Source organism: Pantherophis guttatus, chromosome 11 (assembly GCF_059756535.1).
Source record: "Pantherophis guttatus breed Tessera chromosome 11, ASM5975653v1, whole genome shotgun sequence".
NCBI lineage: Eukaryota > Metazoa > Chordata > Lepidosauria > Squamata > Colubridae > Pantherophis > Pantherophis guttatus.
In genome coordinates this window covers 22,475,693-22,493,156 of record NC_142073.1, presented here as the reverse complement: position 1 = coordinate 22,493,156, position 17,464 = coordinate 22,475,693, and the positions used below count along the sequence as shown (strand labels likewise).

Here is a 17,464-nt window from a genome sequence, read left to right as displayed (position 1 = left end):
CCCGCAGGCCTGCCAGCCGGCATTGTTTAGCTGACGGGACCCGGAGGAGACCAACTCTGTGGGATCTTACCGGTCGTTGGGAGCTATGCGGCAGAAGGCGGTCTCGAAGATAGCCTGGCCCTGAGCCATGTAGGGCTTTAAAGGTAATAACCAACACCTTGAATTGTGACCGGAGACCAATAGGGAGCCAGTGCAGCTCACGGAGAATTGGTGTAATGTGGGTGTATCTAGGTGCACCCACGACAGCTCACGCGGCTGCGTTCTGGACCAACTGTAGTCTCCAAACACTTTTCAAGGGTAGCCCCATGTAGAGTGCATTGCAATAATCTAACCGTGAGGTGACAAGGGCATGAGTGACTGTGAGGAGAGCCTCCCGATCCAAGTAGAGTCGCAATTGGTGCACCAGGTGAACCTGTGCAAAGGTCCCCCTAGCCACAGCTGTCAGATGTTGCTCTAATCTTAGCTGTGAGTCTAGGAGGACACCCAAATTGTGAGCCAGTGGAATGGGTTCCCTTCAGAAATTGTGGGTGCTCTTCCTACTGGGTATCCTTCCAGAGAAAATTAGCAAAGAAAATATTTATTTGTTTATACATGTAATAACAGCTGCAAGGATTGTTTTTGCACAAAATTGGAAAGCAGAGAAAATACCTTTGGAAGGAGAAGTAATTAAAAACGATTTAGACTGTGCAGAAATGAATAGATTAACTTTGAGGATCAAAGAAAGAGAGGATTTAGAATATGTGAAGATATGTGATCAATTTTACCATTTGGTTAGAAAAGAGATATAGATAAGCAAACTGTTTTGACTTACTTGGTTTTATTGAACAGATAAAAGAGGGAAAAAGCCCTTCCTCCCACTCTTATTTGCACAGGACTCCCAGAATGCTGTCTAAACAAAAATGCACTTTTCAGATAATTTTTTACAGGAGATATTTAATTGAATCTCTGTGCGTTTGATGGATGAATGAGGTGAGGAAAAACCCATTAGACATCTATCAGACAGATATGAAATTAATGGCTCTTGATGCCAGCTTTCAGCTCAACTTCAGGAAGGAGACTGCGACGCAAAGCTGTCACAAATAAATACAGAGATCCAAAAAGGGCAGAACTGCTCTTCCCTGCAAAGATGGGCCATCTCGGTGATAAAAGGGGAAAGACTGCACAAGGGATGGTCAAAAAAGTCGAGATGGCAGCCTCAGCAGTGCAATCAAAGCTCTATCCATCTTCTACAATAACAGAGTTAGAAGGGACCTTGTAGGTCATCTAGTCCAACCCCCCGCCCAAGCAGGAGACCCTACACCATTTCTAACAGATGGCAGTCCAGTCTCTTCTTGAAAACCTCCAGTGATGAAGCTCCCACAGCTTCTGAAGGCAACTTCTGTTCCATGGGTTGATTGCTCTCACTGTCAGAAAATGTCTCCTTATTTCCAGGTTGAATCTCTCCTTTCTCAGTTTCCATCCATGATTCCTTTTCTGGCCTTCAGGTGCTTTGGAAAATAGCTTGACCCCCTTCCTCCTCTCTGTGGCAGCCCCTCAAATGTTGGAAGACTGCTCTCATGTCTCCCCTGGTCCTTCTCTTCACTAGACTAGCCAGGCCCAGTTCCTGCAACCGTTCATCGTATGTTTTAGCCTCCAGTCCCCTCATCATCCTGGTTGCTCTTCTCTGCACTCTTTCTAGAGTCTCAACCTCTTTTTTTATTATGTGGTGACCAAAACTGGATGCAGTACTCTAGGTGTCATCTCACTAAGGCTTTATAAAGTGGTATCTTTATGGGCATTGCAACAGACAAAACTGGGTGAAGTTTTTAATCGCACCCCCAGTGTAGCCGCCATCACAGAAATTGTACACCTTAGAAATTATGCTAATCATAGATTGGTAGGGCTGGAAGAGACCTTGGAGATGTTTTGGTCCAAACTCCTCCTAAGTCAAGAGACTTATCTTGACTTTTTTTTTTGACCATACCCTGCTGCAAAGGCAAACAATACCCTGACCCACTAATGCCAGCTGTATGTTTTGTGCCAAATTAAAATCAAAGGCAATTTAAACCAGCCCATGAAAAGAGCAAAAAGGATGTGACTCAGTTGATCTACAGATATTTTGGGGGATGACATTATCGCCCCAAACCAGAGTGAGAGCTGTACCCCAATGTATCTGGAGATGGGATTTTAGAGGCAGAATGTTATGAATATTGAAAAGGAAAGCAAGAATAACAGAATAACAGAATTGGACGTGACCTTGGAGGTGTTCTAGGCTGACCCCCTGCTCAAGGCAGGAGATCTTGTACCATCTGGGACAAATGGCTGTTTAATCTCTTGTGCAGGAAAATATTGCATTAACCAAAAGCGAGACGTGAAAGAAAATATTCCAGTTGTTCAAGTGGAGACAAGCCATTCGCAACACCGATAAGAGAGCAATAATGGATGACATTGCGTATCAAAATAAAATTAGTTCTTTTCTGGCCCTGCTGGATTTTTTTTTGGAGTTTCTCACGGTCTGGAAAAAGTTGCACATTTCCAGTCCGTGGCTTGACATGCAAAGCTAATTGTGTGCCCAAACTAGGGTTAATTAAAGATTGACAACTATGTTGTGTTGAATGAGGCCACTGTTACTTTAGTTAAAAGGGACGAGGTGTGAAGGAAGCATTCAGGACATTTCATTTTTTCCTTCTTCTTTTTGGGATGAGCCTCCCATGGCAGCAACCTCTGTGCTCTTCCCATTACAAATTCTCTCCTGTTCTGCAGCCCTTCCTGGTCTTGCGGCATCTCACAGAGAGTCCATTCAGACCTTGTTCCTTTCATTCCTCAATGGGTACTTTATGAAACAGCAACAGCTGTCACACACACACACACACACACACACACACACACACAAATTAAAGCCTACATCGTAAATGCTTCAGTGCTAAAGCCAGAAGGATCTGAATGCACACCGTGAGGAAACTTAGAACAACCAAACAACAGAGACACCAATTGGAAAAGTTGCTCTCTGACTCTCAGAAAAATCCTGCCTTTACTTTCCAGAGAACTAGGAGGGGGGTCCCTTCTGAGAGCTTTCTCAGATTACTTTTCTGGTTTGGACTCGGGTTTCTCTTATCAGATTGTTTTCTCTTTCTCCTGTCTCCCAAGGTAATTGTTCTGATCCAGCTCCCCAAAGATGACAAACCCTCTGAAGTGAACTCAAAGATTCCTGTGCATCCGCACATCAGGCACTGGACCCAGCAGCTCCTCCTCTTCCTCATCAGCCACCTCCAGACCTGGGGCTGTTGATCTCCATCTGAGGGCTGACGGATGGCCTAGGCTCCACCTCTGTCTCTCTCTGCCAGCTCCATTCCCTCTCAGGTTGCCTTGATGCTGGCCCTGACTCCCACGCCTCCTCCTCCTCCTCTGATTCGGCTTCTGGAAGGACTGGCAACCGACAGGCCACAACAGTTATTCTCACAACCCATTGCACCCTATTCCTTCTTCCATCAATTCTTTACCTCAGTGTTTCTCAACTTCAGCCATTTTTAAACTGCGTGGACTTCAACTCCCAGAATTCCCCAGCCAATTGGGGAATCTTGGGAGTTGAATTCCGTGCAGCTTAAAGTTGCTGGTGTTGTTGTGACCTAGGCTTACTGAGTCATTACAAGACACAATTAGTCCCAAATGAACCTATTTTATTGTAACAGCTGAGGATTACATTCATTCCGAGCTGAGTCCCAATTAGTTCTTCCTTCAGAAGAAGTCCTTTGGGATAATCACCAACCTTTAACTTCTTTGACACCCTGCCAAAGGCCTTACTTGGCAAAGCCCCACAAAGTTCAGAAACAAACAAGAGACGCCGACTAGAAACAGAGTTAGCAACGTTGCTTTCCTGCAAAAGGCCCTATGTGCCTTTGTTTCTCTTTTAAGCCTTATGGGAGGGGCCAATCATCACCTGGCCTTACTCCCAAGTTGTCCCTTTTGCTTTAGCTGCTCTTGCCTTCTGGCAGCTCTTCATATGCACGCACTAGGAACAGCTCCTCCTATTCCTCTGCCTCTCTGCTGTCCGATTCTGGAGGCTCCGGAGTCCGCGCATCACTCCCAGATGGCCCTGGCCCCAACTCTGCCTCCAACGCAGAGCCCTTGTCCGGGCCTTCCCCTGACTCCAGGACTGGCCCATGTTCCTCCCCAGCCTCCTCACTGCCCGACTCCGCTGCCAGCTCCGCAGGCTGCTGGCGGACCACAACAGGTGTTGAGAAACACTGCCTTACATTATCTTGGTCTTTGGGAGTAAGAACTGGAATTGCCGCTGCCAACTTTCTGGGCTATGCATTTAGGGAGACCAAGTCATTTGAATAATTAAATTTGCAATTGAGGTTCTAGGTCACAATCAAGATCCTTCAGTTTTCCCTCAAGTCAGCCTGGCCAATTCAGACTTCTCCCCCACCTCCTTTGAATAACAATTGCAGCCTGGTTTCCTGAGGTTTTAAAAGACCCTTAAAATGCTTCTCTTGTTCTCGGGGCTTTTACAAAGCCAGAATAAATATTCTTATCATCTGTAATGCCTGCCACTAATATAAATTATGATTGTGCTAGGATTAGATAAAGCCAGTAAAGTAGATAGATTTATATTAAGTTTAGACCACAATGCAATTTGTATTAGTGTCTGTACTGTGCGTAGATAAAAACACAGAGCAAATAAAAACACTGTTGAAGAATATTATCGTACAGGTCTTACATTTGATATTTGGGCGTTGCATCATTGTGTGTGTGTGTTGAGGTGATTTTTTTTTTAAAAAGGGGGATGTGAAGAATCTAGTTCAAAGATACAGGGAAAAGGGAGGCATTGTTGTGGCTTGCCAGCGGCCTGCGTGGCTTGTGGCTGATCCCAACGAGGAGGAGGCTGGTGTGGGGTCGCGCCAGCAGCCTGCACAGCTGGCACTCGCATCGGACAGCGAGGAGGCTGAAGAGGATGTGGTGCCAGAGGCAGAGACTCAGCCAGGGCCTTCAGAACCTCCAGAGGCTCCTTCAAGTGGAGAGAGTGAAGTGGAGGAGCCTCTCCTCAATGCTCGGGCACGCAGGGCTGCCAAAAGGCAGGAGTGGCTACTCAGGAGGAGGAGGTGGTCTCCTCGAGAGTAAGATTTGAGGATAATTGGCCACTCCCTTAGCCTATTTAAGTCGCATGCAGTTAGCAATTGTTGCTGGAAACAACGTTTAATTATTATGCAGAGCATTTTGGAGAGTGAGATTCTTATCACATCTTGGTTTCTGGGCTGGTTGCCAACCTTTGTCGGACTTTGTTTATTCTTTGTATAAAGAATAAACAGGCTGATAAGGACATTTGCACTGAAAGCCTGCATTTTGAAAGGGGTCTGTTTGCAATAAACGGAGTATTTGGAGTCTGGTGTGCGTCACACTCCTTGGGATCCAGAGCTGGGGCAGAACAGGCATTTTCATATTCCCTCCAATTCTAAAACACATATAAAGGAAGATATTTGTAATTCAGGGTTGAAATGAGAGGTCTTTGGTGCTCTCTGAGATGGCTGGTTTTCTTGCAGGCGTTTCATTACCAAACTATGTAACATTATCAGTGCCAGTAAGGAATGGGATTTGCAGAGAGGAAGAGGGGGGGATTTTCTGAGCTTGTTTTCTTGCTGACATTTCATTACCAAACTAGGTAACAACTTCAGTGCTAGAAAGGAGTGGGGCTTATAAAAAGGAGGAGGAGGGGCAGGACTGGGTTCTACTTACCTTTACTACTGGTTCGCAATGGGATCGTGCACAGCAAGCGCACCGAGCTTCTGCGCATGCGCTGATCGCCTATGACAACATCCCGGGTGGTGGGCGGAGCCTCCCACCCGTTTTACTACCGGTTCTTGTGAACCGGTCCGAACCGAGGGCAACCCACCACTGAGGAGGCGGGGAGGAGGAGGAGGAGAAGGAGGAAACCTGTGGGGTCCTTAGTGATCTCTGAACCTGATTGATTTCTTGTTGACGTTTCATTACCAAACTAGGTAACATTATCAGTGCTAGAAGGGAGTAGAGTTTGCACAGATGATGTTATCTAGGTTCGGTAATGAAACATTTTCAAGAGAACAACAAACTCAGAGAGCACTAAGGATCCCTCATTAGAATACATATGTCAGCCCCACTAGAAAGATCTGACCAAGAAATCATCTCTACAGGAACCCTAAAACTCTGTTTATTGAAATCGGATTTAATAACAGCATTTTGCAAGACTGATTGAGCTGTACGTCCCTGTCTCCCACCAGAACAAAATTGCTACCAGATTTGCAAAATTGCTGAAAGTAGCAATATATTTGGCAGCAAGAAACCAGGGTCCACTTAAAATAAAATAAAATAAAAAATGATATTCACAGAGTAATACAAACAGCTTGCAAATTTCAGCTCCGAGCTGCTGGGCAGTACAGCTTGTCTTCTCTCTGAATATATTTGCATTGAAGACAATGGATTTTTTTCCCCCATTCTGATTCCTCTCCATCCCATTTTGTGCCATTTTGTCAAAGGAAAGCAATAGGAACATCTGCCTTTGAGAACATTATTAAACAAAGCCCCCGGTCACATCGCTCGCAATAATTAATTTCCACGTTCACCGCCACGCAGCATAATGACAAATTCGAAATGACCCGTAAGAAGCGAAGCCTTCTGAGCAATGGCAACTCCTGCCACCATAATGTTGTGACTCCGACCCCCAAGGCCGACTTATCGGAGGGAGAAGGCTCCGAACATGAAGGAGAGGAGTTGGCCAGGCCTCCCTCTCCAGGACCCTCCTCTCTGGCAATGCCTCAGGTGTCTCCCGAGGGAGAAGAGATCAGCCAGGAGCCAGGTATCTCCTCACAGTTGGACAGTGATGGAGATAAGTCTTGGCTGGATCCACACCAGCGTCGGAGAGACAAGCTCACACAGCAGAAAAGGAGGCGTGCCAGAGATTAAGCTGAGTCACTGGACCACACCCCACAGGGGATATAAGGGGGTGAGATGGCCATTCAGACTCTGTGACGGACAAAACTAACTACTAGCAAGTCACATTGTATCTTTGCAACAACGATATCTGCCTTGGATTTAATACGGACTGGACTTGACAATTCTTGAACTGTGTGTATCTTGTTTTGCTTTATCTGTCGGAGGAACAACCCCTCCCTTTATGGGTAAAGTTCTTGGCAAGCAGCTACTGGGTTGCTGCCAATCCTCTTATCGAAAGAATTTGTTGTCTGCCAGTTTTATTTAACCCCTGGATATCTGTTTGTGTGCGTGTGTGAGACGGGGACAGAACACATAAGACAAACTTATTTATGATCGTAAATGTGACTGGTGATCCCAAAAAGCTTAAGGAGTAATCAGTGTGTTAGTCATTACGACATTCCAGGTCTCTTCAATGATTGGCAGCAATTTCAGAGAAGACGATTGCTAGCTGTGAAGACAATTTGAACCCTCTCTCATCAGAGCAGAGGGGGGTTTCAGCAGGTTCTGACCAGTTCTGGAGAACCGGTAGCAGAAATTTTGAGTAGTTCGGAGAACCGGTAAATACCACCTCTGACTGGCCCCGCCCCCATCTATTCTCAGCCTCCCGAGTCCCAGCTGATTGGGAGGAAATGGGGATTTTGCAATATCCTTCCCCTGGATTGCGGAGGGAATGGAGATTTTACAGTATCCTTCCCTGGAGTGTGGTGGGAATGGAGATTTTGCAGTATCCTTCCCCTACCATGCCCACCAAGCCATATCCACCAAGCCACACCCACAGAACCGGTAGTAAAAATTTTTGAAACCCACCACTGCATCAGAGATAGTGTATCTTTGGGTCCCGAGTGCTGGAAAGCATCTATATGAATAGAATGAATGAGTTGGAAGGGACCTTGGAGGTCTTCTAGTCCAGCCCCGTGCTCAAGTAGGATAACCTATACCGTTTCAGGCAAGTGACTGTCTAGTCTCTTCTTAAAAGTCTCCTGTGATGGAGCACCTGTGATTTCTGGAGGCCAGCTGTTCCACTGGTTAATTTTCCTGTTAGGAAGTTTCTCCTTAATTCCAGGTTGCTTCTCTCCTTGATTAGTTTCCATCCATTGTTTATTGACTTGCCTTCTGGTGCTTTGGAGAATAATTTGACCCACCCACCCCTCTTCTTTGTGGCAGCCCCTCAAATACTGGAATCCTGCTCTCATGTCACCCCTAATTGTTCCTTTCTCTAGACTAGCCATTTCTTTCTCGCAATCACGTCGTTCTGTTAGTTAAAGAAAGAAATACGGCTAATCCTCGACTTACGACCACAATGGAGCCCAAAGATTCCATCGCTAAGCGAGACAGTGGTCTGCCCCATTTTTTTCTTGCCAAATGAATCACTGCAGTTGTTCAGTGAGCAACACAGTTGTTAAGTGAATCTGGCTTGCCTTTTGACTTTGCTTGTCAGAGGGTCGCAAAGGCTCATCACATGACCCCGGGACTCCGCAATCGTCATAAATATGAGTTGCCAAGAGTCTGAATTTGGATCACAAGACCATGGGGGTGCCATAACTGTTGTAAGTGTGAAAAACGGTCATAAGTCACATTTTTTCAGTGCCGTTGTAACTTCAGTCACTAAATTAACTGTTGAAAACTACTTGTATCTGTATTTTACCAAATCTGAGAACTATAAAGTATCCGTCAGAGTGCAGACATCACAATAACCCCAAATTCTTTCAAATTCTCCTGCCAGAATTTATAATTTCGGTTTTTGAAAACCGGAACAAGCCAGCAGGTGGACTTGTCAGAATCTTTTGCTAAGCAAACTCTGGAGGGGAGATTTCTGGTTTATTTTGGCATCTCCTCTTGACAAGAAGGGCCAACTAAGAGCAGCCACAAAAAACGAAAACATCGGTGTGCTTTGCTCATGCATAATGTACTTGTTTTGTGGAGGAAAACGTCAAAAGCTCATTCCTAATTTGTCACCTAGGAAAACCTGCTAGAGGACGGTTTTTGCATTCTGTATGCAGTGAATTTTTCTGGTCCTGATTGTAGTTGAGGGTCTAGGACAGTGATGGCTTAAGAAAGCCTCTGGAAACTGGGGAGGGCAAAAAACAGGCCTACCAGGCCCACCAGTAACCTTTTTGCCGTCGCGTCCAAAAGCGGGGAAAACACAGGGGGGTCGCGCATGTACATGCCTACACCCATAATTCAATGCCCCCTGCACCCCGCACCCACATGCATGCGTGTGCGACACCCCCCCATACTCCCCACGCTTTTGGCACGTGACGGCAAGAGACTTTCTTGGAGCCTGGGGAGGGTGGAAACAGCCCATTTCCCAACTTCCGGTGGGCCCAGAAAGCCTGAAAATCTGCTGGCCAGTGCACACATGCGTGCTGCAGCTGAGCTAGGGCAACACTGGCGTGTCCACAGTGGCACGTGTGCCATAGCTTCACCATCACGGGTCTAGAATTACCCTCACCTTTAATTCTAAACAAATTCAGTCTGTTCAAGCAATATATTATGCCACACACAAAAAAAAACCAAGATTAAATTTAAACAAGCGGACCAGGTTCTTTGAATGCAACAACTCCAACTTAATTCTTAAGCATATGGTCAGAATTGAGCTGAAGACAGCAACTTTGTTCCTCTCTCTTTTCGAGATTTAGAATGTACTCAATTCCTCCATCTCGCCTCCCTGGGCCCCATCCCAGATGAACACGCACAATATTAATACATGGAATGAGTTTTATTTCTCTTCCACTCGGATCCACAATTCCTAGTTTAGAACTGACCTATTAAGGACGTATCTTAATTAGACAGCAAAGTACTGAAGTCTTGAGAGAGATGAAGAGAAGATTAAATTTTGGATCAAAGGCCTAGGCAGTCCACAATTATGTTTCTACAAAAAGCCTACAGTGTAAAGACCTCAAGCAAGAAGGTTTTTATTTAAAAAAAAAACAACGTAATTGGGTTGAGAACAATTAACCAGTGGAACGGCTTGCCTTCAGAAGTTGTGGATGCTCTATCACAGGAGGTTTTTAAGAGGAGATTGAATAACCATTTGTTTTGAAATGGTATGAGGTTTCTTGCTTGATCAGGGGGTTGGACTAGAAGACCTCCAAGGTCTCTTCCAACTCTGCTATTCTATTCTATTCTATTCTATTCTATTCTATTCTATTCTATTCTATTCTATTCTATTCTATTCTATTCTATTCCTATTTCTATTTCATTCTATTCTAATTCTCTTCTCTTCTCTTCCTATTCTATTCTATTTCTATTTCTATTCCTTTTGTTGTTGTTAGTTGCAAAATCGTGTCTGACCCATCGCAAACGCATGGACAACGTTCCTCCAGGCCTTCCTGTCCTCTGCCATCCTCTGGAGGCCATTTAAGCTCACGGCGACTGCTTCAGTGACTCCATCCAACCACCTCGTTCTTTGCCATCCCCTTCTTCTTTCGCCCTCAATCGTTCCCAGCATTAGGCTCTTTTCCAGTGAGTCCTTCCTTCTCATTAGGTGGCCAAAGGATCTGAGTTTCATCTTCAGGATTTGGCCTTCTAAAGAGCAGTCAGGGTTGACCTCCTATTCCTATTCCTATTCCTATTCCTATTCCTATTCCATTCCATTCTGAATCCTATCCTATCCTATCCTATCCTATCCTATCCTACCCTACCCTACCCTACCCTACCCTACCCTACCCTACCCTACCCTACCCTACCCTACCCTACTCTATTCTTATTTCAGTTCCATTCCATTCATCTTCTCTTTGACATCCCTTTAGGTATATGAAAAGGATTACCTGTCGGACACTAGAAGACAAAGGCATGTTTGTCTGGACACAGCCCAAAAAAGCCAAAACTGTCTATCCCCTTGGAAAGAAGGCATCCTATAAACAGGACCCTGTCTCAGCTTTCTGCATCTCCAGACTGAGCCTCCATTGCTGACCCACCCAGTCACTACATCACCTACCTGTAAGAATTAAGACTTTCAGCACAAGTTAGAAAGACTCGGGACAATCTTCGGGTCTTACCTCTGTCCATTTTTCATTGATATCCATAAACAAGACACAAAAAGGATCCGATTTCGAGGTCACATCTCTGTCCAAAAGGTTTTGGCCGCACACGGACAGTTCCACTCTGCAAACACAATTCGGGGTTCCCACCAGCACAGACGGGGTGGGGCTGACGGTGTAGGCCATTGGGTCGGGCAGAAGCAGCTCTTGACAATCTGCAGGAGAGAAAGAGGCATGTTAGCAAACAAAAAAAAAAAGGAAATGACAGTAAAATGGGAAAAATAAGACCACGTACTACAGGTGGTCCTCAACTTACAATCGTTTCTTTAGTGACAACAGGACTGAGAAAAATGATTTATAACCGTTTTTCACACTTACAACTGTTGGGGCATCCTCATGGTCATGTGACCAAAATTTAGACATTTGGCAACTGGTCCATATTTATGAGGGTTGCAGTTGTCCCGGGGTCCCGTGATCAGCCTTAGCGAAAAAGCCTATGGGTTCTCCCCAGGTACGGACCCCAAAGAACGCAGCACACACACAAAGTCCGTTCAAACCTTAGTTTACTGAATAAACCAGTCTTACAACAACGGCTGTTAATTAATTGCATTAATAGCCGCCAAGAATTCAAAGAATAATACTGAAAGCTTACTATGGTTGGCAGAATGCCCAGAAGCAATTTGCAGGAAGCTGATAAGATAAGCAAGACAAGACACGAAGGTATGTGAACGAAGTTGTTCCCTGCAAATTGCTTCAGTTGGTATTTCTCCTTAAATAGGCTAAGGGAGTGGCCAATTAGCCCCAAGCCTTACTCTCGAGGAGACCTCCTCCTGAGGAGCCACTCCTGCCTTTTGGCAGCTCTGCATGCCATGCATTGAGAAGAGGCTCCTCCTCTTCTTCCTCTTCAGTTAGGGGAGCTTCTGGAGGTTCTGAAGGCCCTGGCTGAATCCCCGCCTCTGGCACCACATCTTCTCCCGACTCCTCATTATCCGACTTGAGTGCCAGCTGCACAGGCTGCTGGTGCAGCACCACACCAGCCTCCTCGCTGTCGGAATCAGCTACTAGCTGCACAGGCCGTGAACGGGCCACAACACTATGACAGTGGTGGCGACAGTGGTGGGTTGCTACTGGTTCGCCCCGGATTGGGCAAACTGTTAGCAGTGGCGGCAGGAGGCTCTGCCCACCTGCCCAGATGTCTCTGTGCATGCACCCACGAGTGCCCACGCGCCCATGAGCAAACCGGTAGTAGCCGAAATTGAAACTCACTACTGGGTGGCGAACCTTTTACTCACCGACTGCTGAACAGGTACAAACTTCGCGCGCATTGTGCACGCATGTGCTATCCAGGCTAACGCGCATCTCCTCCCCATGCACTGTGCATGCAACTGCACCATCTGCACATGTGCATGGCTTTTGTGTGCATGCCCCCCATGCACTACACATGCAACCACACCATCTGTGCATGCGCGCGGCTTTCACACGGCTCCCCCATGTGCTGTGCACACAACCGCACCATCTGTACATGTGCATGTCTTTCACGCGACTCCCCCATGGGTTGAGTGTGTAATTGCACAATCTGCGCATGCGTGCAGTTTCCATGCATGCAATGCACGTGTGCAAATGCCATATCTCAGTACAAACACTGCAGTCTCACACGCATGCGCAAACACGTGCGCATCCTCAGGAGAGCTCCGAAGTTCAGCTGGGTCTCCCGAATTGCACATATGCACACCGGAAGCCCAAACACTAGCTGGGGTGCGCGCGCATGTGTAGCTTCAGGTGAGTTGGGTGACAGCTTGCATACTCGGAAAGATGACTCTGCGTGCTGCCTCAAGCACCCATGCCATACGTTCGCCATCACGGGTCTATGGAGATTCTCAGTCATCCAGGTCAGGGTTGCCCCATAATTAAAATTTTTAGACTTTTAGCCATACACCTTGGGATAGACTCCCTTCGAATGAACAGATTTCCAGAAAAATTGCAGACTACAGGATACCTTTGTCTCCAAACTGAAGATATCTGGAAGATCTCTCTGACAAATTGAAAGACAAAAAAGGGCAAGGAGAAAAAAATGGAAAGAGGGACACCCAACTAAGGCAGAATATCAGTAGACAGACCGAATTTGAAAAGATGAAGTCAGGAAAGGAAAGGCTCAGAATGAACAAAGACTTGCAACAAAAGTCAAAGATAATAAAAAAAAAAGTTTCTTCCAATACGTTAACCTAATCTTGCGAAGCTTCTTCTCCGGTAACATTGTACTCGAACTAGGGCATACAAAACCTTTGCCAGACCAATTCTCGAATACAGCTCGTCTGCCTGGAATCCACACTGTATATCGGACATTAATACAATTGAGCGGGTCCAGAGGTATTTCATGAGAAGAGTCCTCCACTCCTCTGCTCACAGTAGAATCCCTTATACCACCAGGCTTGAAATTTTGGGTTTGGACAACCTGGAACTACGCCGCCTACGGTCTGACCTAAGCGTAGTACACAAAATTGTCTGCTACAACGTCCTACCTGCCAACAATTACTTCAGCTTCAACCTCAATAATACATGGGCAAACAATAGCTACAAACTCAAGGTAAACCGCTCCAAACTCAATTGCAGAAAATACAACTTCAGCAAGAGTGGTCAACGCCTGGAATGCTCTACCTGACTCCGTTGTTACATCCTCAAACCCCCACAGCTTCAACCTTAAACTGTCTACCGTGAACCTCACCCCGTTCTCAAGAGGGCTATAAAGGGGGCGGGCATAAGCGCACCATCGTGCCTATCGTCCCTGTCCTACTGTCCCCATTTATTTGTACTCATTGTACTTGTTCATACCCATGTTTATAGTTATATCTGTTATCTTTTACATGTTCGACAAACTAAATAAAATAAAATAAAAATAAAAGATATAAATAAACAAGATAAACATCAAGGAAACAGTTGGTCCACTAAAGAGAGAAGACGGCAAGGAAGTAACAGGCAACAGAGAGAAAGCAGAGCTGCTTAACTCATTTTTTGCATTGGTCTTCACGCAAAAATAAACTATAGCCCAACCTACCAGAAACATAAATGTAAAAGACAGACTAGAAATAAAAGTTAAAATAACACCTGTCTGATCTTGATGAATACAAATCACCAGGATTTGACAGATTACACCCCAGAGTTCTAAAGGAGCTGGAAGATGTCATCTCAGAACCACTGTACCACATTTTTCAAAAATCCTGGAACACCGGGGAACTTCCAGAGGACTGGAAAAGTTCTGATGTGGTTCCCATCTTCAAAAAAGGGGAAAAAAACAGACCCAGGAAACTACAGACCAATCAGCCTAACATCAATCCCCGGGAAGATACTGGAAGTCGTGGGAGCTTCATCACTGGAGGCTTTCAAGAAGAGACTGGACTGCCACTTGACAGAAATGGTATAGGGTCTCCTTCTTGGATGGGGGGGTTGGACTAGATGTCCTACAAGGTCCCTTCCAACTCTGTTAATCTGTAGAAACCTTCTCAGAACTGCCAGGTCCTCCAGCCTAAAATCACAAACAGCTCTTTTATATAGAATAACAGAGAATAACAGAGTTGGAAGGGACCTTGGAGGTCTTCTAGACAAACCCCTTGCTCAAGCAGGAGACCCTACACCACTTCAGACAAATGGCTGTCCAGTCTCTTCTTGAAAGCCTCCCGTGATGGAGCATCCACAGCTTCTGGAGGCAAACCTGGTTGATTGTTATTGTTGAAATTCAACACACCGGCTTGGATTCCACGTGGCTGAACCTTAAAATCCAATATACAATTCTCTTTCAGTCACAAACAGCCTGAGCATCCATAAGAAGGCATCTTCACACAAATTGTGTCGCTGCTGAGAGTTACAATCTTCATCCTATTAAAGCTGAACCATTTCATTCCACCTCTCGGCTTCCAGTCCTGCTACATCATCATCATCATTCTGCCCACTGAGCTGTGATAATCCAATAATGCAGAACCTCCTTGGCTGGTCCAGGGTAGAGGCACAAATACTTAAATATGAACATCTACGTCCTCCTTAGCTATATTTTCCCAATACAGGGAGTCCTCGACTTACGACCACAATGGAGCCCAAATTTCTGTCCCTAGGCAAGACAGCTGTTAAGTGAGTTTTGTGTCATTTTACAACCTCTCTTGCCAGAGTTGTTAAGTTGAATCACTGCAGCTGTTGAGTTAGTAACAGGGTTGTTAAGTGAATCGGGCTTCTCCATTGACTTCGCTGTGTCAGAAGTTCACTAAAGTTGATCACATAACCCCTGGACACCGCAACCGTCATAAATATGAGTCAGTTGCCAAGTGTCTGAATTTTGATCACATGACCATGGGGATGCTGCAATGGTCATAAGTGTGGAAAAGTGAAAAAAATAAGTCACTTTTTCAACGCCGTTGAAACTTTGAATGGCCATTGAAAGAATGGCTATAAATTGAGGATCGCTTGTATTCAGAATTATTCCAGTCATCAAGGATCTTTCCTATGCTAGGGTAATAATTATGCTACATTGGAAGGATAAAACTAGCTCTGATGCGAAGACCTTGTCTTGATAAAGCAGCAGTCATGAAGATTTTTGAGCTAGATGCTCATTATTTTCTGGAGCTGATTTGTTAGTTGTTAAGACTGCAGTACTAGGACCAGAGGTGGGTTCCAGCAGGTTCTGACCAGTTCTGGAGAACCGGTAGCGGAAATTTTGAGTAGTTCGGAGAACTGGTAGTAAAAATTCTGACTGGCCCCACCCCCATCTATTCTCTGCCTCCCGAGTCCCAGCTGATCGGGAGGAAATGGAGATTTTGCAGTGTCCTTCCCCTGGAGTGGGGTGGAATGGAGATTTTACAGTATTCTTCCCCTGCCACACCCACCAAGCCATGCCCACCAGAACCGGTAGTAAAAAAAATTTGAAACCCACCACTGACTAGGAAGGTGTGATCTGAAAGAATGGTATGATACGATTAACTTTACTCCGTGGTGATGGTATTTTTTCCACTTCCGGTGTGTTAGGAGAGAGCAAGTGCACTTCAGGTCACTTCTCTTAAAGGCTGCCATCTTCTAGGACCAAAGAAGGAGACTTTCTTTGCCATGGCCCCCACCTGCTAGAACAGCACACCCCCACCCCAAGATATGTGTGACTCCCCCCCCTTCCTTGGGTTTTGGAAAGCCTTAAGACCTGATTCTGATCCCAGGCCAGAGGTGAAATCCAGCAAGTTCTGACAGGTTCTGGAGAACTGGTAGCAGAAATTTTGAGCAGTTCGGAGAACCATCAAATACCACCTCTGGCTGGCCCCAGGAGTGGGGAAGGAATGGGGATTTTGCAGTCTCCTTCCCCAGCCATGCCCACCAAGCCACGTCCAGAGAACTGGTAGTAAAAAAATTTGGATTTCACCACTGTCCCAGGCCTGTGGATGGTGTATCACAGTTTATTGTTACTGTTAATGACCGTTTTCAGTTTGGACTGTCTATTTCAGTTTACTAGTTGCAAATGTTTTAATGGCTTAATTAGATTTTATCAGCCACCCAGAGTCTTCTGAAGTGGAAAGTATTGGAGGAAAATCTGCAGGAAGGAATGTCTGAATTTCCATCCCATTGGTGACTCTCCCTTCTCGAGCTGAGGTGGGCTCAGATATTTGCGAATATCTGAATTTCCATCCCATTGGTGACTCTCCCTTCTCGAGCTGAGGTGGGCTCAGATATTTGTGAATATCTGAATTTCCATCCCATTGGTGACCCTCCCTTCTCGAGCTGAGGTGGGCTCAGATATTTGTGAATATCTAAATTTCCATCCCATTGGTGACTCCCCCTTCTCGAGCTGAGGTAGGTTTAGATATTTGCAAATATCTGAATTTCCATCCCATTGGTGACTCTCCCTTCTCGAGCTGAGGTGGGCTCAGATATTTGCGAATATCTAAATTTCCATCCCATTGGTGACTCTCCCTTCTCGAGCTGAGGTGGGCTCAGATATTTGCGAATATCTGAATTTCCATCCCATTGGTGACTCTCCCTTCTCGAGCTGAGGTGGGCTCAGATATTTGCGAATATCTGAATTTCCATCCCATTGGTGACTCTCCCTTCTCGAGCTGAGGTGGGCTCAGATATTTGTGAATATCTGAATTTCCATCCCATTGGTGACTCTCCCTTCTCGAGCTGAGGTGGGTTCAGATATTTGCGAATATCTGAATTTCCACCCCATTGGTGACTCTCCCTTCTCGAGCTAAAGTTTGTTTTGTCTCTTCGAGCAGAACCATTAAGTAATTCAACCTCCAAACACTTTAAGGTGGGTTTGTAAAGATGAGTCAAGCAAGCAGGAATGTGTTCAGCAACCCTCCAGAAGCAAGATCTCCCTACACAGGAAACTGTTTTTCTACTGTTTTCCAGCAACAAGGAAATACAAGATTATCAGTGTGATGGGTTGCAAATCAACAATTAAAAGACTAGGTTTAAAATAGGCCTGAGCTGCTGGGTTATACTGGCTAAAAGTAACTGCTAAATGTCAAACCATGACTTCAGCTAGCTTTGGCTGCTTTGCCCAACTT

At 45.6% G+C, this 17,464-nt stretch overlaps 1 protein-coding gene across 4 annotated transcripts in view; it reads right to left on the bottom strand.

Moving 5' to 3' along the window:
* CPNE2 (copine 2) overlaps window positions 1-17,464 on the bottom strand; it is a 160,621-nt gene that overhangs the window by 97,087 nt on the left and 46,070 nt on the right. For all 4 annotated transcript variants that reach the window (XM_060681547.2, XM_087877007.1, XM_087877006.1 and 1 more), the window contains exon 2: window positions 10,947-11,143. In XM_060681547.2, the coding sequence (XP_060537530.2) occupies window positions 10,947-11,143 (197 nt within the window). The remainder of the gene's footprint in view (window positions 1-10,946; window positions 11,144-17,464) is intronic.